This window comes from Salvelinus fontinalis, chromosome 13, assembly GCF_029448725.1.
Source record: "Salvelinus fontinalis isolate EN_2023a chromosome 13, ASM2944872v1, whole genome shotgun sequence".
In the NCBI taxonomy this organism is placed as follows: Eukaryota; Metazoa; Chordata; class Actinopteri; order Salmoniformes; family Salmonidae; genus Salvelinus; species Salvelinus fontinalis.
The window spans coordinates 30,894,414-30,917,022 of record NC_074677.1 but is presented as its reverse complement, the minus strand read 5'-3'; the positions used below and the strand labels follow the sequence as shown (position 1 = coordinate 30,917,022).

Below are 22,609 nucleotides of genomic sequence, written 5' to 3'. Positions count from 1 at the left end.
CCTTTTCATTGATAAAATAAGAGGGAAAAGAAGATGTTGTGGGGGAGAAAAAAAAGCAAAAGAAAGAGGGCTAGAGAAAGCCAGAAGGGAGTCTTGTCAGTATTTATTTGCACAGAAGCACCGTTACAGCCTCACTGTCAGAAGATTTAAGGACAGGCCCCGTTTTTGTCTCATCTTGTTGTTGTTTTTTTACCTTTCTCTCCCTCTACCCCATCGCTCTCTTCACCGCTCACATGGTTGCTTGAATTTTCCTCTCACTACCTTTTCCTCATCTGTCTCCTCTTCTCTTCCCCTCCCTCTCTCTCTCTCTCTCTCTCTCTCTCTCTCTCTCTCTCTCTCTCTCTTCCTCCCTCTCTTCCTCCCTTTTCCCCCTTTCCCTTTCATTCTCTCCTGGGTGTGGATGGGAGACAGTGATTGATCCAGGGGGAGGGCTGTCTCTGGGCCTCCCTCTCGTGCATTTATGAACATGAGTCCGCTGCTCCTCATAGATTTTTAAATTAGTGGCAGCTTTGCCCCAAAGATGCGTTATTGACTGATGAAATAGAAGCTGAGCTCTAAACGCTCACTCTTTCCCTAGAGTTTTCCCCAGTCTGGTAATTGAAAAGTGTGTGTGTGTGTGCGCGCTGTATTCCTGTGTGTGACTATATCTCTGCTGGAGAAAAAAGAACACTACTTGTTGGGCTCGAGACTCAATTGAAATATAAAGCACATCGTTATACCTTTTCATGTGCTTAAAAAATTGATTTAGAAAACCTATCCTCAGTGGCCTCTATGAAGGCCTTAGCCATATTCAAGTGTTCTCTACCAAGCATGAGATACAGGGCCATTGCACATCCCATTGTGTTGACGGTTCCCTGTATGCTAAAACAGTCCTTAGCCTGCCTGTTATACTGCTCACATCGTTTGTCATTGCTCTCAACTTGGTGCTGACCTCTTGTGGTAAGGAATCACAGTTGCAATGTTCAAGCCTGTGTGCTTTTCCCAGTGGTGTTTTACAATGATCAACACCTCGTTTGGTTTAGGATACGTATTTCTTTATAAAAGATCTTAAGAAATGTACATCATTGTACAATGAACAAGAATGTTGAATATCCATAGAACAGAGATGAAATGGTCTTTATTCAGGAGTAGGGCCAAGAATGACGTGTCATTTCACTACAGGACTGTCAACATGTTATGATTTGTCAGATTTATTCTCAACATTATCTCCTACTCAATTGAAGATACAAACCAGACTAAATGAGAAAAGAAAACTCACCTTGTCCTCCCTCTCTCTCTCCATTAGGCTCGGACATGGCCATCTTCTGCCTGCTTTGTGGGAAGCGCTTCCAGGCGCAGCCGGCACTGCAGCAACACATGGAGGTCCACGCCGGTGTGCGCAGCTACATCTGCAGCGAGTGCAACCGCACCTTCCCCAGCCACACGGCACTCAAACGTCACCTTCGCTCTCACACAGGTCAGTGGCAGTGGCGACGCATACTGTCTAGTAGCAGCTACAAAGTATGTGGACACCCCTTCAAATGAGTGTATTCTGCTTTTTCAGCCACACCCATTGCTGACAGGTGTATAAAATCGAGCAAACAGCCATGCAATCGCTGAGCTCAGTGACTTTCAACGTCGCACCTTCATAGGATCCCACCTTTCCAACAAGACAGTTTGCTAGAGCTGCCCCGGTCAACTGTAAGTGATATTATTGTGAAGTGGAAACGTCTAGGAGCAACAACGGCTCAGCCGCGAAGTGGAAAGCCTTCCCAGAAGATTGGAGGCTGTTATAGCAGCAAAGGGGGGACCAACTCCATATATTAATGCCCATGATTTTTGAATGAGATGTTTGACAAGCAGGTGTCCACATTCTTTTAGTTATGTAGTGTATGTCAACTCCCCCTCTATCCTAGTGCACTAGGACACACTCCTTTAGGCTACTCATGTTCTCTCACACTAACCAGTCAACTCAAACTCCTCTGACTACCCTACTAACAAATGACGTTGTCACTACGTTGCAGATAGATTGTGAGAAGGTTGGTCATCACATTAGGCAATTTGTGAGGTAATAATTACACTTATGCTGTGGCAACATACTTTTGCAATGATGTGGCAACAAGTGAAAGCTACACATAGACCTCCTAAAGACTGACAGGGAAAAGGTTGTCAACACAGCCTCCTTAGGTCAGCAGCTGTAAAGGAATCCATATTTCTTATGATGGCGTGATGGATTGTTCCGTTGACAGACATGGATGACAGTATATTTGACTAGTGGCGATGTCTCAGTAGTCTAGCACGAGTTTAGACTCAAGAGCCCTGCAGGGCAACAACACGTGTCTCACCACATTATGCTCATGGCTTTGGCTTCTGAACATGGTTGCCTATTATCTAACTCAATACAATGGTTCTTCCTAGAAGGAATCGTGAAATCCCGACTCAAAAAGTTATTTTTTATTTTTTTATTTAATCTTTTATTTAACTAGGCAAGTCAGTTAAGAACAAATTCTTATTTATAATAATGGCCTACCAGGAACAGTGGGTTAACTACCTTGTTCAGAGGCAAAACAACAGATTTTTACCTTGTCAGCTCGGGAATTCGATCCAGCAACCTTTCGGTTACTGGCCTAACACTCTAATCACTAGGCTACCTGCCGCCCTAGTCTACTATTTGCATGGCTGGCTGAATAAACAGAGAGATCTGGTCATTTGCTGAATAAATTCATGCCATGATCAAACGGAGCTGCTACTGTATATACCTCCAGGCTGGCTCGTTGGTGAGTAAAGGCAATGTTAATACTGTCAGTTGTGAGAAGGACGAGGCTGGTGAGAGAAATAGCCTGGCGGATGAGGTGATTTAGGGAAAAGCCCCTGTTACCGTGACAGAATATAAGAACATGGAAATGAATCCCATTTCGCTTGCAAAGGATGGACGCTCTCATCTTCCCTTTTTTTCCTCTCTATCCTCCGCCGTCTGTCTGCGACCTTAAATAACCGTCTCTATGTCAGAGCTGATCTAGCTCACCGGCTCACGGATAAATATTTGAGATGAAGGTGGCGAGATGAGCGCAGCCAGCTTATTTGCAAGCCGAGCTGCAGTGATTTAGTGCGAGTGACAAGGTGAGGCGGTCCTGTATACTGTACCTCCGCGTCTGCTTCTCTGTTTTCGCGACAATCCTCGGGAGAGGACCAATGACGTATACAGTGCATTAGGAAAGTATTCAGAGCCCTTGACTTTTTCCACATTTTGTTACTTTACTGCCTTATTCTAAAATTAATTAAATAATTGTATTCCCTCATCAATCCACACACAATACCCCATAATGACAAAGCAAAAACAGGTTTTTAGAACTTTTTGCTAATTTATTCAAAATAAAAAACTTAAATATCACAATTACATAAGTATTCAGACCCTTTACTCAGTACTTTGTTGAAGCACTTTTGGCAGCGATTACAGCCTTGAGTCTTCTTGGGTATGACGCTACAAGCTTGGCACACCTGTATTTGGGGAGTTTCTCCTTCTCTGCAGATCCTCTCAAGCTCTGTCAGGTTGGATGGGGAGTGTCGCTGCACATCTACTTTCAGGTCTCTCCAGAGATGTTCAATGGGGTTCAAGTCCGGGCTCTGGCTGGGCCACTCAAGGACATTCAGAGACTTGTCCTGAAGCCCCTCCTGCATTGTCTTGGCTGTGAGCTTAGGGTCGTTGTCCTGTAGTAAGGTGAACTTTCGCCCCAGTCTGAGGTCCTGAGCACTCTGGAGCAGGTTTTCATCAAGGATCTCTCTGTACTTTGCTCCGTTCATATTCCCCTCGATCCTGATGAGTCTCCCAGTTTCTGCCGCTGAAAAACATCCCCACAGCATGATGCTGCTAGCACCATGCTTCACCGTAGGGATGGTGCCAGGTTTCCTCCAGACATGACGCTTGGCATTCAGGCCAAAGAGTTCAATCTTGGTTTCGTCAGACCAGAGAATCTTGTTAATCATGGTCATAGTCCTTTACTCGAAGCTGGCAGTCATGTGCCTTTGACTGTGGAGTGGCTTCCGTCTGGCCATTCTACCATAAAGACCTGATTGGTGGAGTGCTGCAGAGAAGGTTCTCCCATCTCCACAGAGGAACTCTGGAGCTCTGTCAGTGACAATCAGGTTCTTGGTCACCTCCCTGACCAAGGCCCTTCTCCCCTGATTGATCAGTTTGGCCTAGCGCTCTAGGAAGCGTCTTGGTGGTTCCAAAATTCTTCCATTGAAGAATGATGGAGGCCGCTGTGTTCTTGGGGACCTTTAATGCTGCAGATATTTTTTATTATCCTTCCTTCGGCGTTCTATGGACAATTCCTTCATGGCTTGATTTTTGCTCTGACATGCACTGTCAACTGTGGGACCTTATATAGACAGGTGTGTGCCTTTCCAAATCACGTCCAATCAATTGAATTTACCACAGGTGGACTCCAAGTTGTAGAAACATCTCAAGGATGAGCCATTTAAACAGGATGTACCTGAGCTCAATTTCAATTATCTTAGCAAAGGGTCTGAATATTTCTGTTTTTTATTTTTAATACATTAGCAAAAAATTCTGAACGTGTTTTTGCTTTGTCATCATGTCATCGTGTGTAGATTAAAGAGGGGGAAAAAATATTGAGTCAATTTTATAATAAGGCTGTAATGTAACATGTGGAAAACGTCAAGGGGTCTGAACATTTTTTTGTTTGTTGCTATACATTGGCCAATGAGAGGCTTTAAGCCCATATTGGCACTCTTCAGAAGAAGCAGTCCTCCACAGGAATGAATGGATTTCTACAGTATTTAAATGAAATATTTCAAGGACAGAATGTAACTATTGCTTTCTTGTAGTGGGGACAGTAACATTAGTTCTCTCTAAAAAATTATACTTTTAAGGAATGATAAAAATATATTTTTAATATATAATATTAATTATGTTTAGTTCACATAACTTTTAAAAGTATGCATTAAGTTGTCTGTAATAGAATAAACATGGAAAATACAAACGTAGACATTAATAAATGCATTTCTATAGCTTCCAAAATATTTTTTACAATGGTGGTGGAGTGCCAAGATGGAGGCGCGGTGGTTTCAAAACAGTGCCCCCTGTCAGTCATCTAGTGTATATATAAACCATTGTCAGGGACACGAGGACGGTCCCCGTGCACGACTCCCTGAAATGTCATCCCCAACCCCAATCTCGGCATGAGCAGCAAGACGAGACAGCAGCACTGTGCTGTTTTGAACCTGATCCTCCATATGTGTGTATTAAATTGCAATGAGCCAGTCACAAGCACCCTGTAATATGATGTGGTGCCTTTGTCAAGGGATAAAAAAAATCGGCAAGTCGCCATGGTGCCTAAAATAATCCCTAATTTCAAGAAAGGGGAAATAACTGGCAAATCTTACATGCATTTGCCGTTTTAATGTTTGTGTGTTATAGGGGAGAGATCGGATGTAAAAACACGCAGTAGCAGGTTATGTCGAGAGCAAAAGTCAAGCAGTCCTGTCTTCATCTCAGTTAGAGACATCATCGCCCTCTTCCAACAAGTCCATCATCGTCACTTATACTTTGCCTTCAGAAAGTATTCATACCCTTTGACTTACTCCACATTTTGTTGTTACAGCCTGAATTCAAATGCCTGAATCTCACCCATCTACGCACTATACCCCATAATGACAAAGTGCAAACATGTTTTTAGAAATGTTTGCACATTTATTGAAAATCAAATACAGAAATATCTAATTTCCCGTGTTGCTTTGGCTGTATGCTTGGGGTCATTGTCCCGTAACTCTTCTACCAAGTCTCAGGTTGTTTGCACTCTGAAGCAGATTCTAATCATTGATTTGCCTGTATTTGGCTCCATTCATTGTTCCCTCTATCCTTACCAGTCTCCCAGTCCCTGCCGCTGAAAAGCATCCCCATAGCATGATGCTGCCACCCCCATGCATCACGGTAGGGATGGTGTTAGATGGGTGATGAGCTGTTCCTGGTTTTCTCCAGACATAGCTCTTTGCATTCAGGCCAAATAGTACAATTTTTGGCTCATCAGACCACATCATTTTTTGCATGCCTTTTTGTAAACTCCAGGTGTGCTGTCATGTGCCTTTTTCTCTGGATTGGCTTCTGTCTGGCCACTCTCCCATAAAGTCCAGATTGGGGAAAAACTCTAGACTGTTGTCCTTCTGGCATGTTCTCCCATTTCAGCCAAGGAACTTTGTCGTTCTGTCAGACTGGTCATTGGGTTCTTGGTAATCTCCCTGACCAAGGTCCTTCTTTCCTGGTTGCTCAGTTTGGTCGGACGGCCAGCTCTAGGCAGATTCTGGGTAGTTCCATATTTCTTCCATTACCCAATGATGGAGACCACTGTGTTCTTGGAAAATTTCAACTCTCTTGAAATTGTTTTATACCCATCCCCAGCTATATGCTGCACAATCTCGGCGATCTACAGACAGTTCCTTGGACTTCATGGTATAGTTTCTGTGGGACCTTATGTAGACAGGTGTGTTTCTTTCTGAATCATGTCCAAATAATTGATTTGGCCACAGCTGAACATCACAGGTGGACATTTATAGTGACATCTCAAGGATGACCGAAGGAAATTGGATGCACATAAATTGAATTTGGAGTGTTATAGCAAAGGCGTGTGAATACTTACAGTACCAGTCAAAGGTTTGGACACACTTACTCATTCCAGGGTCTTTCTTTATTTTTACTATTTTCTACATTGTAGAATAATAGTGAAGACTTCAAATCTATGAAATAACACATATGGAATCATATAGTAACCAAAAAGTATTAAACAAATCAAAATATATTTGAGATTCTTCAAAGTAGCCACCCTTTGCCTTGATGTCCTCTTTGCATACTCTTGGCATTCTCTCAACCAGCTTCATGAGATAGTCACCTGGAATGCATTTCAATTAACAGGTGTGCCTTGTTGAAAATTAATTTGTGGAATTTTTGAACCAATCGGTTGTGTTGTGACAAGGTAGGGGTGGTATTCAGAAGATAGCCCTATTTGGTGAAAGACCTAGTCCATATTATGGCAAGAACAGCTCAAATAAGCAAAGAGAAATGACAGTCGATCCTTAATTTAAGACATGAAGGTCCGTCAATCTGGAATATTTCAAGAACTTTTAAGGTTTCTTCAAGTGCAAGACGCAAACACCATAAAGCGCTATGATGAAACTGGCTCTCATGAGGACCGCTACAGGAATGGAAGACCCAGAGTTACCTCTGCTGTAGAGGATAAGTTCATTAGAGTTACCAGCCTCAGAAATTGCAGCCCAAATAAATGCTTCACAGAGTTCAAGTAACAGACACATCTCAACATCAACTGTTCAGAAAAGACTGCGTGAATCAGACCTTCATGTTTGAATTTCTGCAAAGAAACCTCTACTAAAGGACACCAATGCAAAGAAGAGACTTGCTTGGGCCAAGAAACACAAGTAATGGACATTAGACCAGTGGAAATCTGTCCTTTTAGTCTGGTGAGTCCAAATTTGAGATTTTTGGTTTCAACCGCCGTGTCTTTGTGAGACGCAGAGTAGGTGAACTAATGATCTCCGCATGTGTGGTTCCCACCATGAAGCATTGAGGAGGAGGTGTGGCGGTGCTTTGTTGGTGACACTGAGTGATTTATTTAGAATTCAAGGCACACTTAACCAGCATGGCTACGACAGCATTCTGCAGTGATACACCATCCTATCTGGTTTGCGCTTTTTCAACAAGACAATGACCCAACACAACTCCCGGCTGTGTAAGGGCTATTTGACCAAGAAGGAGAGTGATGGAGTGCTGCATCAGATGACCTGGCCTCCACAATCAACTGACCTCAACCCAATTGGGATGAGTTGGAATACGGAGTGAAGGGAAAGCAGCCAACAAGTGCTCAGCATATCTGGGAACACCTTCAAGACTGTTGGAAAAGCATTCCAGGTAAAGCTCGTTGAGAAAATGCCAAGAGTGTGCAAAGCTGTCATCAAGGCAAAGGGTGGCTACTTTGAAGAATCTAAAATACAAAAGGTATTTTCATTTGTATAACACATTTTTGGTTACTACATGTTATTTCATAGTTTAAATGTCTTCACTATTATTCTACAATGTAAAAATAAAGAAAATACCTTGATTGAGTAGGTGTGCCCAAACATTCTGACTGGTACTGTATGTACATGAGAAATTTATGTATTTCATTGTCAATAAATTTACAAACATTTCTTAAAACATGTTTTCACTGTCATTATGGGGTATTGTGTGTAGATGGGTGAGAAATTCAGCCTGTAATGCAAAATGGGGAATAAGTCAAGGGGTATGAAAACATTCTGAAGGCATTGTATGTCTTCTGCCTTCAACCTCACAGCTGCAAGCGCAATAGCTGTAGCAAGTACAATATGCGCAATAGCTGGAGCAAGTACAATATGCGCAATAGCTGGAGCTAGTACAATATGCGCAATAGCTGGAGCAAGTACAATATGCGCAATAGCTGGAGCAAGTACAATATGCGCAATAGCTGGAGCTAGTACAATATGCGCAATAGCTGGAGCTAGTACAATATGCGCAATAGCTGGAGCAAGTACAATATGCGCAATAGCTGGAGCTAGTACAATATACACAATAGCTGGAGCAAGTACAATATGCGCAATAGCTGGAGCTAGTACAATATACACAATAGCTGGAGCAAGTACAATATGCGCAATAGCTGGAGCTAGTACAATATACACAATAGCTGGAGCAAGTACAATATGCGCAATAGCTGGAGCAAGTACAATATGCGCAATAGCTGGAGCTAGTACAATATACACAATAGCTGGAGCAAGTACAATATGCGCAATAGCTGGAGCTAGTACAATATACACAATAGCTGGAGCAAGTACAATATGCGCAATAGCTGGAGCTAGTACAATATACACAATAGCTGGAGCTAGTACAATATACACAATAGCTGGAGCTAGTACAATATACACAATAGCTGGAGCTAGTACAATATACACAATAGCTGGAGCTAGTACAATATACGCAATAGCTGGAGCTAGTACAATATACGCAATAGCTGGAGCTAGTACAATATGCGCAATAGCTGGAGCTAGTACAATATGCGCAATAGCTGGAGCAAGTACAATATGCGCAATAGCTGGAGCAAGTACAATATGCGCAATAGCTGGAGCAAGTACAATATGCGCAATAGCTGGAGCAAGTACAATATGCGCAATAGCTGGAGCAAGTACAATATGCGCAATAGCTGGAGCAAGTACAATATGCGCAATAGCTGGAGCTAGTACAATATACGCAATAGCTGGAGCAAGTACAATATGCGCAATAGCTGGAGCAAGTACAATATGCGCAATAGCTGGAGCAAGTACAATATGCGCAATAGCTGGAGCTAGTACAATATACACAATATACGCATGCTTGACACATCATTGTTTCGGTAGACCGATAGCTTTGGAAACCAGCTTCGCTGATATTGCCCTCTGTTTGACATAGGTTTACTATTGATGACAGAGCGAGGCAACAGATTTAATTTAGCTTGATACACTGTAATAATCTGCCATTTATTTATTCCCTGGAGAAGAGTACACTAACCCCACAGTCTATTTCCCTCTCACTTCTTCCTCTCTGTCTCTATTAATCTGTAATCCCCATTTTTATTCTCTGAGACATTCTATCTATCCCTCTCCCTCTTTCTACCCTCTCTCGCTTCATCTCTGTGCCTCAAAAGAGAGGCTGCACACACACGGGCACACTGTTGTACAATGGGGTCTCATAATGATGGCAGCCTCCTCCGTCCTCCCTCCCCACCGCGCTTGCAGACGCGCGCCCTGGCCCGGGCCCTCGTTAATATTCCGTTGTTGTACAACGGTCGCTTGTGTATTTTAACTCGGAGCCCATTTGCCGTCTGCGGCGGAGTGTTTTGTGTTCGCAGCTGTGTTTGATAGCGCCAGGCTAGAGAGAGAGAGAGAAGGATAGCTAGAGGGGAGAGAGAGAGTTCCCTGGCAGTGACAGAGCCCCCTGATTTACTGATGCTTATCGCATAATGAACCCGCCCTCGGTGCCCACGGGCACACGGCGCTCACGCCAGTGCCTGGGGGAGAGGGGTAGACTTAAGGGGGGGGTTGAGGCAGCAGGTACACTGTCCACACCAGCCCCCCCCCCCCCCCCCCCCCCCCCCCAGGGGGCATGGAAACGCAGGTGGCAGTGCCCAGTGTACCCAAGGGTCCACTCCTAGTCCACTGTTCTGCCTCAGTGTGCTGGATCCTCATCTCTGCCCCCTCGCTGTCATTAGACCCCAGCAGGCACTCTGTCTGACAGACACACAGAGAAAGGGAGAGAGGAGGGGGAGCAGCAGAGCGGTGCAGTGAGAGAGACAGAGATAGAAAGAGTTGTGGGGGAGTGGAGTGAGAGAAGGGAAAGGAGGGAGGGGAGATAGTGAAGGCCTTCTGATTTACGATGCTGTATCTCCAGTGCCTGGGAGCATAATGTATTCCTGACTAAATGAAGTCCTGCCTGGCCTTTGGATTGCAGCACAATGTGATTATGGCATTCGCTTACAAATATTGACTTTTTGCATAAGGAGCAATGAAGTCCCCTCCCTGCTAATAAGAATGACATTTTATTAGTTACATATGCAAATGTATATATGTATATGTGTGTATATATATAGTATGTGTTATAATGCATTGTCTGTGTGAATTTGAAGGTAAATAACCTTCCATAGTCTGTCCACTGAGCATTAGCATGCTCTCCTCCAGATCTGTCTGATTGGGGCTCAGACTGCTCCTAATTAAAGGCAGGTGAATCTCAGCTCCATTACTATTCCTGTAGCATCGTGTGGGCCCCACCACGCTCTGTCATGGATTGTGATCTCTGCCGTGGCTAAAACGTTAGAAAAGAGCACGTCTTACAGCGGGAGAAACTGATAACTTCATGCAGACAAATAAAGACTGTCACTTTTATAGATTTTTACCCTCCTGCCTTCTCCCTCTCTTTCTCTATATATCTATTTTTTTCTGTCTTTCTTATCCCTGCCCTCCCCATCCACAATATCCCCCCCAACCAGAAAGCGTCATACGCCGGGCGTCGCATCACTCCAAACAGCCACTACGTCCAAATGTGAATAACATTTAAGGCGCGTCTCTCCAACGAAAATACATGCCAGAAGAAATTGACATTGTCTCTTGACAGGGGCGATGGGTTGCCCGAGCATGACAGTACATAACGAGAAATGCAATTTATTCCCTGGCACGGTGCCGCTCGGACAGCCAGATAATGAAACGCGTAGGTCATTGGCGATGACTTAAACCTTTAGCAGTGGAGTGAAATGCATTAAATATTGAGAACATTACACGCCTGGCAGCGCGGCGCATCTGTACCGGGGAGCGAATGATGTATGGGCGGCTGCTAGTCAGACACAGGAAAGCAATTAGTCACCGAGTGTTGGAGAGAGCCTCCGCATATCATAATATTACTGATTATTGACATCTGAATATCCATTACACGAGTATCCCCAGGGTGGCTAGGGTACAGTGCTCTAACTTGACCTACAAAAAGGAAGAAATTGAGTGGACTGGAACAAGTGTTTTTAAGAAATATGTTAGAATTTTGTCCCCGATAGCTCAGTGTGATTGCGAACCTATTCTAGGCTTTGTCACGTAATTTTCATCTTCTCATTGAATTAAACACACTTATACTTCTATAGCTTTCTTTCTGTATGAACTCAGACAAAAATAGCAATTTGAAACTGTATGTCACGTTCCTGACCTATTTCTGTTAGTTTGTTGTATGTGTTAGTTGGTCAGGACGTGAGTTTGGGTGGGCATTCTATGTTTTCTGTTTCTATGTTGGTTTATGGGTTGCCTGGTATGACTCTTAATTAGAGGCAGGTGTTTGGCGTTCCTCTAATTAAGAGTCATATTTAGGTAGGTTGTCGCACAGTGTTCGTTGTGGGTGGTTGTCTCCTGTGTCTGTGTTTGTCGCACCATACGGGACTGTTCGGTTTGTTTTGTTCATCGTCATTTTTATGTGTAGGCTTTTTCCCTGTTTGTGCGTTCTCGTGTGTTATGTGAGTCCGTCGTCCAGGTCTGTCTACACCGTTTGTTATTTTGTTAGTTTATCCAAGTGTATTTCGTTTCGTGTTTTTTCCCGTCTTGTTTAATAAATGATGTCTTCAACATCCGCTGCATCTTGGTTCCATCACTACTCCTCCTTTTCGGTTGAAGAGGAGGAGGACCGCCGTTACACTGTAACAAAGCTATGAGTCCAATTTATTTCCTGTCTCTGTCTTAGTTATTACATGAAGGACTGCGACTGAACCAAACATGATCAAATATTGTAGGAGAAATATCTTTGGAATTATGTTCAATTGTCTGTGTTGTCCCCCGTGTTCAGCAGGTGACCATCCATATGAGTGCGAGTTCTGTGGGAGCTGCTTTCGTGACGAGAACACTCTGAAGGGCCACAAGCGCATCCACACCGGGGAAAAGCCCTATGAATGTAACGGCTGTGGGAAGAGGTTCAGCCTCAAGCACCAGCTGGAGACTCACTACCGCGTGCACACAGGTATGCATTGTTAGAATCACAATGGATGGGAAAAGTCAACAGTGAAGAGGCGACTCCAGGATGCTGGCCTACTAGGCAGATTTCTTCTGTCCAGTGTCTGTGTTCTTTTGCAAATCTTAATATTTTATTTTTTTCTTTGCAACTCTGCCTAGAAGGCCAGCATCCCGGAGTCGCCTCTTCACTGTTGACGTTGAGACTGGTGTTTTGTGGGTACTGTTTAATGAAGCTCCTAGTTGAGGACTTGTGTGGCGACTGTTTCTCAAACTAGACACTCAAATGTACTTGTCCTCTTGCTCAGTTGTGCACCGGGGCCTCCCACACCTCTTTCTATTCTGGTTAGAGCCTGTTTGCGCTGTTCTTAAAGGGAGTAGTACACAGCGTTGTACGAGATCTTCAGTTTCTTGGCAATTTCTCACATGGAATAGCCTTCATTTCTCAGAACAAGAATAGACTGACGAGTTTCAGAATAAAGTTCTTTGTTTCTGGTCATTTTGAGCCTGTAATCAAACCCACAAATGCTGATGCTCCAGATACTCAACTAGTCTAAAGAAGGCCAGTTTTATTGCTTCTTTAGTTAGAAAAACAGTTTTCAGCTGTGCTAACATATTCCAAAAGGGCTTTCTAATGATCAATTAGCCTTTTAAAATGATAAACTTGGATTAGCTAACACAACGTGCCATTGGAAAACAGGAGTGATGGTTGCTGATAATGAGCCTTCTGTACACCTATGTAGATATTCCATTAAAAAATCTGCCGTTTCCAGCTACAATAGTCATTTACAACATTAACAATGTCTACACTGTATTTCTGATCAATTTGATGTTATTTTAAATGGACAAAAAATTAGCTTTTCTTTCAAAAACAAGGACATTTCTAAGTGACCCCAAACTTTTGAACGGGAGTGTATGTCAACTCCGTTAAACTGGGAAAATGTTAACTCTGGTACGCTGATAGATTGTCAGTGCTATAGCACGGATACAAATGGCAGAACTGTTACACTGGGAAAATATCAGCTCTGTTACACTGGGAAAATATCAGCTCTGTTACACTGGGAAAATATCAGCTCTGTTACACGGGGAAAATTGTACAAGCTTTGCATGGCTTGGGAAGAGGTTGTGCGCACTTGGGAGCAATGTGCGCACTTGATTTGCTCATTTTACAAAGCATACCGTACACAGACTGTTTTTATGAATGATTCCAAGGTCCAGTAAATACAGGCTTGCGGAGGAGCCACCATATTGATCCCAGGCCTTTACAGCTCCATAAATGTGTCAACCAGGTGTCAGTCGGCCGCTGGCAATTGTCACTCTCATGATGGCTGAATTTACGTCCCTAGATATGAGGATGAGAGGCATGTGCTGTGAATCAGGGTGTTATGAAGGGGACACACCACCTAGTATCCCAGGTCTGCTGTTGAGCCAAGGTTTACCTGCTTCAACACCCCCACCAACACTCCCCTGTCTCCCATTCAATAAGCCAGCTGTCAAATAAATGCCCCCCCGGCCCCTTTTGTGGTGCTGGGGCCAGGGGCCTTAATTCGCGGTGAGCTAAAGCGCACTGGAGATAACAAGACCAAGTGACAAGCTCACAGTCAAAGGCCACTGCGCACAAAAGGGGGCCGCTTGATAAATCATCGACATTGGCAACCTTCCCCCCTCCCCGAGTCCCACCTGTCAATGGCGGATCAATACTGGTTCCCATTTGCAGTTCATTATTGCCCAGTTATCTGAGGCAACCCTGTTTAAAGTGTGGTTATTGTATACACTGCTGGCACGTGGGGCCTCGTCAGTCGACACGGCCCGTAATTATCTTCTTGGCATGGCTATTTGCGTAAACACAACCCTGACCCCCTTCCCACAAGTCAAGTTTGGCACTTCTAAAAAAATTGAAATATAAAAATAGATGCAGGGACACATCAGAGAGAAGCCTCTCTGTAACGTGGTGTGAGCGTCGGTATCATTCACGGCCCCAATCACATCCAACACCTCATTTCAAATGCCATTGGTAAAGGTCGGCATTTACATGTCTAATTTGCGCCTGTCGGATTGAGTGCCGGGGATTATTCCTAGCCATCCCTCTAATCATTTGCACGTTTAGGGAGGGCGCTGGTCCGGAATATCACATGCACTGGAATGTAGCTGCTTTGGAACAGTCGAGAATCAAATGTAATAAAATTGAAGTTGTGATTTGATGTTCCAAAATGGCATAGGTCCTATTGGTGATTTGATATTAGACATTAAATGTGGCACATGTACATCAGTGTAACTGGATAGGTGGGGTTTGGTTTGTACAGCACATTTTAGGGGTGGTTCATATAGTGCACAGCTGCGCTATATGAAATACCATTATCCATTATCACATGCACCTTTCAATTTAGCCATGGGTGTTTTATAGACATTATGGTCATTGCTAATTGAGACCACTAGATATCGCGCTCTTTCTGCTAGCATTGACACGCAAAAGTGAGGAAGCTCTAGAAGAAAGTTGCTACTATAATCTGCTACAGTTGGTTACACCTTGACAACCTTGTAAATGTAGGAACAACTGACTGTATGGGTCATATAGAGTTCCATTCCTCAGCCTGATGTTGTTGTTGTTGTTGACATGTCCGTTGTTGTTGTTGTCACCGCCTCCAGGTGAGAAGCCGTTTGAGTGCAAGCTGTGCCACCAGCGATCCAGGGACTACTCGGCCATGATAAAACACCTGCGCACACACAACGGTGCCTCGCCGTACCAATGCACCATCTGCCTGGAGTACTGCCCCAGCCTCTCAGCCATGCAGAAGCACATGAAGGGCCACAGGCCCGAAGACATCCCCCCGGACTGGAGGATAGAGAAGACCTACCTGTACCTCTGCTACGTCTGATGCCACCAGACAACAGCCGGGGGGAAGGAGGGCGGGCAGAGGAAGTGGGGAAGGGAGCGAGAGAAGGAGGAGTAGGAGGAAAATGAGGCCTGTGGCGAAGAAGTCAAGCGAGGAAATCCATGAGACGGAAGCACAGGCGATTTTGTAATGCAAAGAGAGTGAATGACAGAGGGACACACTGAGGAAAAGGGCTGGGCTAGGCAGAGTAAAGTTCTGACCAGAGGACATTACCCCTTCAAAGTCACATGTCGTTCAGTACATCCATAAACATTTTGTTTCAAGTTGTTTTCAAATTGCCTAATGCAAAACCTGTGGGTGTACCCTCATCGATGGACCCGCATCAATGGAGTTTGTTGTCCTTAAGTCTACCCACAGACTCGAAAGATGTCACCCAAGCCACACCTGAAACTGAACTGAAATGATTCTCAAAGGCTATATGAACCCACACATCCCCATCATTTAGAACACTGGCCATCCCTAAAAGTAGTTTTGACACCCTCACCTTTTCTGGTAAGGGATTGTATCCTACTGTAACTTGGTGGGTCAATCCTCTCATTACCTGATACTACAGATCCCTTCCTGATTTGATTGGATTACACTAGAGACCAAGTCATGTCCTGCTTGAGGAACATGTCACAGTTGACCCCTACTACCCATCCCATTGTTTACCAGAGTACTCCAAAATGGTGTCTTCAGACCTGGTGGCACAGAGCACTTAGTGGTGTCATTCAGATAGCCCTCGAGAATCAGAGCCTAAAGGCTGGCTCATGTGTCACATGTCAGCCAGACCTATGGCAAAATATCACCATGTATTGTACTGCATCAACATAAGCAAAGTTGAATTGGATTGGGGCACAACACCCCTGTACTCACGCAGAGGGTTATCTTTTGTTCAGCAAGGGAGATGAACAGAGAATGATATTCCCATATCAAAAATGTCCTCTTCCCGGTGAGCTTCCAGGGTTCTGTTGGATAAGGGCTGAAAACGGCTGAGGCCACTAGTCGGGTTTCGCCGGAGCCTCTCGGGAGTCGAACCATGACTGTCACTTTTTTATTCTCCTTATCTTTGTCTCCGCATCAGTTTATCATAGCTTCATTGCACAGGTAAAGACATGTTACGACAGCAGTCTCTGTTTGATGTTTCTTATATCAGATATATTTTTAAGGGGTAGCTCGCTGCGAAGCCGCTGCTCTGTTTTCTCTTAAACCATGAGTCTCTATACAGCATTAACTGGAGATGTCTCATTTCTTTCCGCTATAGATACTGGACTGATATAAATGTAAGCAGATCATCATCAATTACACTAAATTGCAGTACGTTGTCTGACTCATAACATGAACTATTTTCTCACATTAATAATCTCATATTCTCTATATGCCATGGTGATGGAGACCAAAATGACAAAGGCTGCTGTGGATTGAGGTCAGGAGCTATGACGTGGAGGGGTAGCACCAGTAAAACCTCCAAGGGGTGGTTGTAATGCCTTCATGATGCGACTATAAGGAGATATGGCACTTGTTATAACAGATCGTATGTACTGTTTTGAGGAGTATAACCATGAATGTGATACCAGGTGGAAAATAGTTTCATAAAATTGTAATAGTGCTATATCAATAAAATATGTTGTCATAACCTGTTATGACAAGCATTATATCTGTTCATATGGCAGCATAATGAAGGCGTTATGAGCATCACTGTCAGTTCAATGTTAACGGGATAACCACACTCAACTATTAGCAGGGGGGGGGGACTAAACTGATTGGAGGAGATATGGCCTGGCCAGCCCAGGGGGCGGACGGTAAAAAGACACAAATCAACTCTTAATATATGGTTTTGTTTCTTCGCTTTGTCTTTTTCCTATTATATCTCGATTTATCTCAGCACATTGTACTTGAATTACCTCGTTTTTTGTGACCTCGTGCTTGTTTTTAGTTCCCTTGTGTTTTTTTGTTTAATTTTGTACATGTTCTTACTTTTTGTGAGCGTGTGTCCGAAAGCCGCACTATTGCGCGAGGGAGATGTGATAAAGCAATGTGTACGTGGAAATGAGTGCCACAGTGAAAATAGATTTTTATTGTTGTGTATTTTTGTGCATTATTGTTACCAAACTTGGTATTTTTTTTATTAACCCTGCTTGTTGAAGAGCTGGTGGGTTTGGTCATTCTTATAAAAGCTACCTCTAAGTTGTTTTGTTTTCATTTTTGTAAAAGCACGTTATTTTGTGTGTTTGTGTTTTGCATCATTGTAACTTCATCTCATGCTTTCAAGTGTTGACTTATTGTCTTTTTCATATGTGTAAGTGACATTTATATAAAGGGTAAGATTGATGGGGAAATATAAAACAAGAGTTTATTCTTATCTTACAGTCCCCCCTGACAGTAACCTTAAGAACAGAGAAGAGATGTTGAAGCCTTAAGTATGGGGTAAGAGGGATGTACGCAGTAGAAGAAGTAATAGTACTTTTAAGAGTAAAAAAAAAGCGTTAAACTTGAAAATATGTGAATAGAATTGTAGTTTTGTAATGTGAAAAAAAAGGTTCACCAATGTTGAACCACCAAGAACAGGTCATATATGCAGCGATGCAGTGTGCGTTGGACAATTGGGACTGCAAGTGTTAATCAAAGAAAAAAGGAAGGTTAGAAAAAAAGAGATCATCTTGGTCGACAAGTTCTCTCGAAATGAGTGTATTCCTGAACAAGAGCCAACAGAGGCAGTTTGATATATAAAAATTGTAATATTTTTGTATTCAGTGTCAGTCCCTTTCCATTTGTCGAGGGTTTCAGCAGGGCATATATTTGTATATATATTTTTTTTTTATTATTACCTAGTTTTTTCTCTGGTTTTGAATCTTTTGCCTTGCTCCTCTTTGGTAATGTTAAATGTGTGAATATGTTGTGGTAAGTGTTGCTTTCTGGATGTCAATGCATTGTAGGTGAAGGACTAAATCTATCGGCCATAAACGTGCGTGTGGAAAAAAATAAATAATTTAAATTGGATGGCAGGGATGCTGCCATCGGTCAATTAGTACACGTCGTTCACAAATTTCAATCAACTTTTATTGCCAACATTTTGTTTTTGTACTTGAAGTGAGGAAAAAAGATGCAATGGCATGAACGTGGTCGTATTGGCCCATGATTGTCTTGCCATTGTATTATCGAACACTGTGAGCCGAGGGATTTCCCTCGTCCAATATTCATCCACTATAATAACTTCAGTCACCAAATCAGAGTGCCAGGCCAGAGAGCCTGAAACAATCTCATCAAACTTCAATAACTAGAGAGATTCAGTCTCCTATCATTGTTCTCTGAATGTTTTGTACTTTTTTTGTGTGTGTGTGTGCATAAATGAAAGTGTATCTGTGGGAGCGCGTGCGTGTATTAGTGAAAAATGCACTAATTAGATCAGACACAAAATAAATGCTCTGTGCCACTTTTCTCTCAACATGTTGAAAAAAAAATACATTGGCGTTGATATAGTTCTTCCCTCAATGTTACTCTGTTTCTGTAATATCGTTGTGCCTAAAATGGAAGTTGTTCAACAAAAATGTCCAGTTATATCTGCTTTGTTTCTGTACTTTCAGAAGATAATTAATGGTGTCTCCAGCACTCTAGGGATGTCATGATGATTTGAGATTTCTGATTTAGAATAAAAAAGGAGTTGTTCTGGAGGGCTGCATTAGCCTAAAATTGGTAGTGGGTAAACCACCTTTGATGTTTTTGTTTGTAATTGACACCCAAAAGCAATGTAACTTGTTTACGCACAAAAAGCAAGGAAGAAAAAGTGTCCCAAAAATACAGACTATGGAGCTTGAGAGTATAAGACATAAAGATGATAACATTCACGGACAAAGAAAATTGTATGCATTTTGCTTTTTCAATCTGTTCTGAAGGACTGTTGCCTGTTCATTTTGGAAATAAGTCTTAAGTATGTTTTTTGGTTAATAATATTTTGCTGTCAGCAACAGGTTTACTGAGCAGTTAATGTCCTTCCAACCACTTTGGCAGCTTGTCAAACCCATAGCGTTGCCCCAGCTTAACATTAACACTTGTTTGTTATAAAGTACTTGTTCTTAAGATAAGAAAAAAATTCAAAGACGAGCCTCATGGCATCCCTGGAGTAGGCACTCTGTGTTTCAGTGTGGTGTTCTAGAACGAGTAGCCATTTCATGCAGTGTTGCCATGCATGTGCCATTTGAGGTCCAGACTAAACTGTTTGAGTATCAAAGCACCAAGACATTGTCTTTTTATATTAGCACTGAGGACCAATTGCCCTGTCGGACCAAGCATTACAAAGCTTTTCTCTCTCTTTCTGGCTTGTCTGTCATTTTGTTTCATTCTTCCTTGTTGTGACAGCACAAGTGCCAGTCGAGTTGCTCTGTATTAAGAAAATAGTGTTTTTATTATTATTTGAATTCTTATCGTTTTCGTCTACCTCAGCACCTGATCTTAGCCTAATCTTAGAAGGTGCCCAATTATTATAATTTAATTTCTCCTTTTTTTGTAATTTGAAAAAAAATGATTTAATTTGCATTAGAACTTTGCAAAGGTCCTTTGTCTTTAACAGCGATTAGCTGTGTGTCTGTGGCCCTGCTTCACGTTAGTTGTGCCACGGATCCCAGCATCTGTCTGTTGATTTAGTTTTTTTTCTTTCCGTGTAGGATCAGACACATCTCTTTGTAAAATTTCAGTGTTTCTATGATGGAGTGTGAAAAAAAATAAAAAATAAATAAGAGATTTAAATGCTGCAGGTTTTATTATCCATGTTGTCACTAAGTACATTTTGTGCCTTCGATAGTGAAAGATAATATTTTTTACATCCTACTAACAGTAGATTGTTTTGTAGTGAACTTTTTTTTTGTATTTTTATTTATGAGTCTCAGAATAATAACGATGTTCAGTTGTATACCTTCAATCTGCAGTTAGAAAATCAATAAAAAATGGACTCAAGTTTGTCTGCCTGTTTTCTAATGTGGTGCTTCCCTTCTCTTTCTGGGTGACCCATTCCTCTTATACTCTGTGGACTCTTCATGTGATAAAATGCTGGGTTCGTTGTCTGAGTCAGGCACAGGACACAGGTTTGAGAAAAACACAAAAGTCTTTACTCAAAATATATTACAAAACCTTGAATATCTCCAACAAGGAAACATAACGTATAGAGAAAACCCTCCACCACACACGGTAACACAAAACAATCACGGACAAAACAGAAAGGTAGACGAGAGGGTAAATAAGGAACATAATAAGGGAATAGAAATCAGGTGTGCGTAATCAAGACAAAACAAAAGGAAAAAGGAAACATGGGTCGGTGATGACTAGAAAGCCGGTGACGTCGACCGCCGAACGCCGCCCGAACAAGGAGAGGAGCCGACCTCAGCCGAAGTTGTGACACTTCAGATGCCAACCCACAGTTCGATACTGTATAGATACTAAAAATGAATTACAGGTTTACACAATGTTAGAGAGCCATTCTGCTGTTCTTGTTATGCAGAACCGTGTCCTTCAAAAGCAGCTCTGTAAACATGGGTAACAACCATGAAGTCACTGGGAGGACCATTGCTGCAGCTGACAAATGAAGATGCATAGACCGCCCCCCATGAGATTCTCCCCAGCTTCCCCTCCTCTCACATCTGTAGGCAACAGATTTTCTCATTCAACACTTTTCTCTCTTCCACCAGTCCCACTTCTCTGTGCACAAAAAATATATGTCTTGATCCTCAACCCTCTGTCATCCCTTTTTGTCAATTTCTTTAAAAGCACCGGAGGAATTGGAATTATGGTGATTTGAATAAGTCAGTTGGGGTACAGAGGGAGTATTATATTCCACTATGCTAGTGATGGGGTAAAGATGTAGTACTCACTGCTCAGTTCTTAAATGCATTTAGTCACCTAATGCCAGAAAAGCCTTGCCAAGCAGAAGGTATTAAATCAAGTCAAATAAATGTAGTAATATGCCGCCACTGCCACTTCTTTTACTAGTGTCTCTTTATTCCCTGTGGCTGCTTTCCACTACGGGACCTCATTTGGGTATAGTGTAAGTGGGCCATTAAGTGTAGCACAGAATATATGATCCACTACAGGAGGCTGATGCGAAGCCATGTTATATTGCATATGAAGAGGTAATTTGTGTTGTTGACCACAGCAGCACCCCCTGCTGTTGAGCTGTAGCGAAAAGCCTCTTGAGTAAAAACATGACATGGCCAGTGTTGTGGCTGGAATTATTACATCTACCAGACAGTAGAGCCATGGGTATGTGTTCTGCATGTAGAATGACCAGATAGGTATTTTCTGACAGTGACAGTAGTCTGTTGACATAGAACCAAATGGAAGTGCTAATGGTTAGCATTGTGTCAGTGCTTGCCTAGCGACCATGTCCTACATTCCTCTCTCATTATGTAGGTAATAAATGCTATCATTAGATATGCAGGGTGCGCGCCATTATTGCTGCCACCCGGGTTGCTGTTAGGGGGGAAACGGGGCGAGACACTAATGGTTCAGTTTTTCCGTGCATCTAGGAAGCGATACAAACATGGCATTATACTAAACTGAGCTATCTGGTGGGCTTTAGTATTCCTCACTTACTATCTTTCTCTCACTCTCTCTTTCTAGTGCTCTCTATTTTCCTCTCCTCTATCCTTCTTCCTTCCCCCACCCCACCCCCTCTCTCTGGCTCTGTCTGTCTCTCTTTCTCGCTCTCTGTGTTATTTGGAACCATTTTGCTTTGGAAGGTTGTGCTAACTAGATGGACAACATTACACCTCAGCAACACACCAGACTGACAAGCAACTCATCTAGACACTCTCCAAACACTCCTGGAATCACAGCACAGGCTTAGATGTCCTTCTTTTCCAGATCACCACCATCATATTCACGTCAACATTATTATTTCAAAGTCCTGTGCTCATTAGACAAAGTATTATAGCAACCTGAATAATTGGGCTCATAATTGTTTCTCCCAGAGATGAGAGCCCTTCTTTCAATCTGGAACATCTAAGTTGGGCATCTAAGCTGACCTAACCAGGTTAATCAAGCCAGGAGACCCTGCCATCTGTTTCGGCGCAAACAAGAGACCAGAGGTTCTCCTTCGGCTCCCTATTATAGCAGACAGCCCTCTCCCTTCCCAGCCGTCTTTGGGCAGCATATGCAGACCCTGACCTCTCCCCTCAGAAGGATCAGCTAATGAGCTATTTTTCTTTAGCTATTCACTCCAT

At 42.9% G+C, this 22,609-nt stretch overlaps 1 protein-coding gene across 2 annotated transcripts in view; it reads left to right on the top strand.

Moving 5' to 3' along the window:
- Nucleotides 1-20,348, top strand: part of LOC129868435 (zinc finger and BTB domain-containing protein 16-A) — a 155,720-nt gene extending 135,372 nt beyond the window's left edge. Inside the window, exons 5-7 of one of the 2 annotated variants that reach the window (XM_055942407.1) lie at nt 1,286-1,456; nt 12,368-12,535; nt 15,172-20,348. In XM_055942407.1, the coding sequence (XP_055798382.1) occupies nt 1,286-1,456; nt 12,368-12,535; nt 15,172-15,401 (569 nt within the window). In that variant the 3' untranslated portion in view covers nt 15,402-20,348. Of the gene's footprint in view, nt 1-1,285; nt 1,457-12,364; nt 12,536-15,171 lie in introns of both variants that reach the window. The other variant, XM_055942406.1, reaches the window with a different exon arrangement.
- Nucleotides 20,349-22,609: the final 2,261 nt, after the last annotated feature.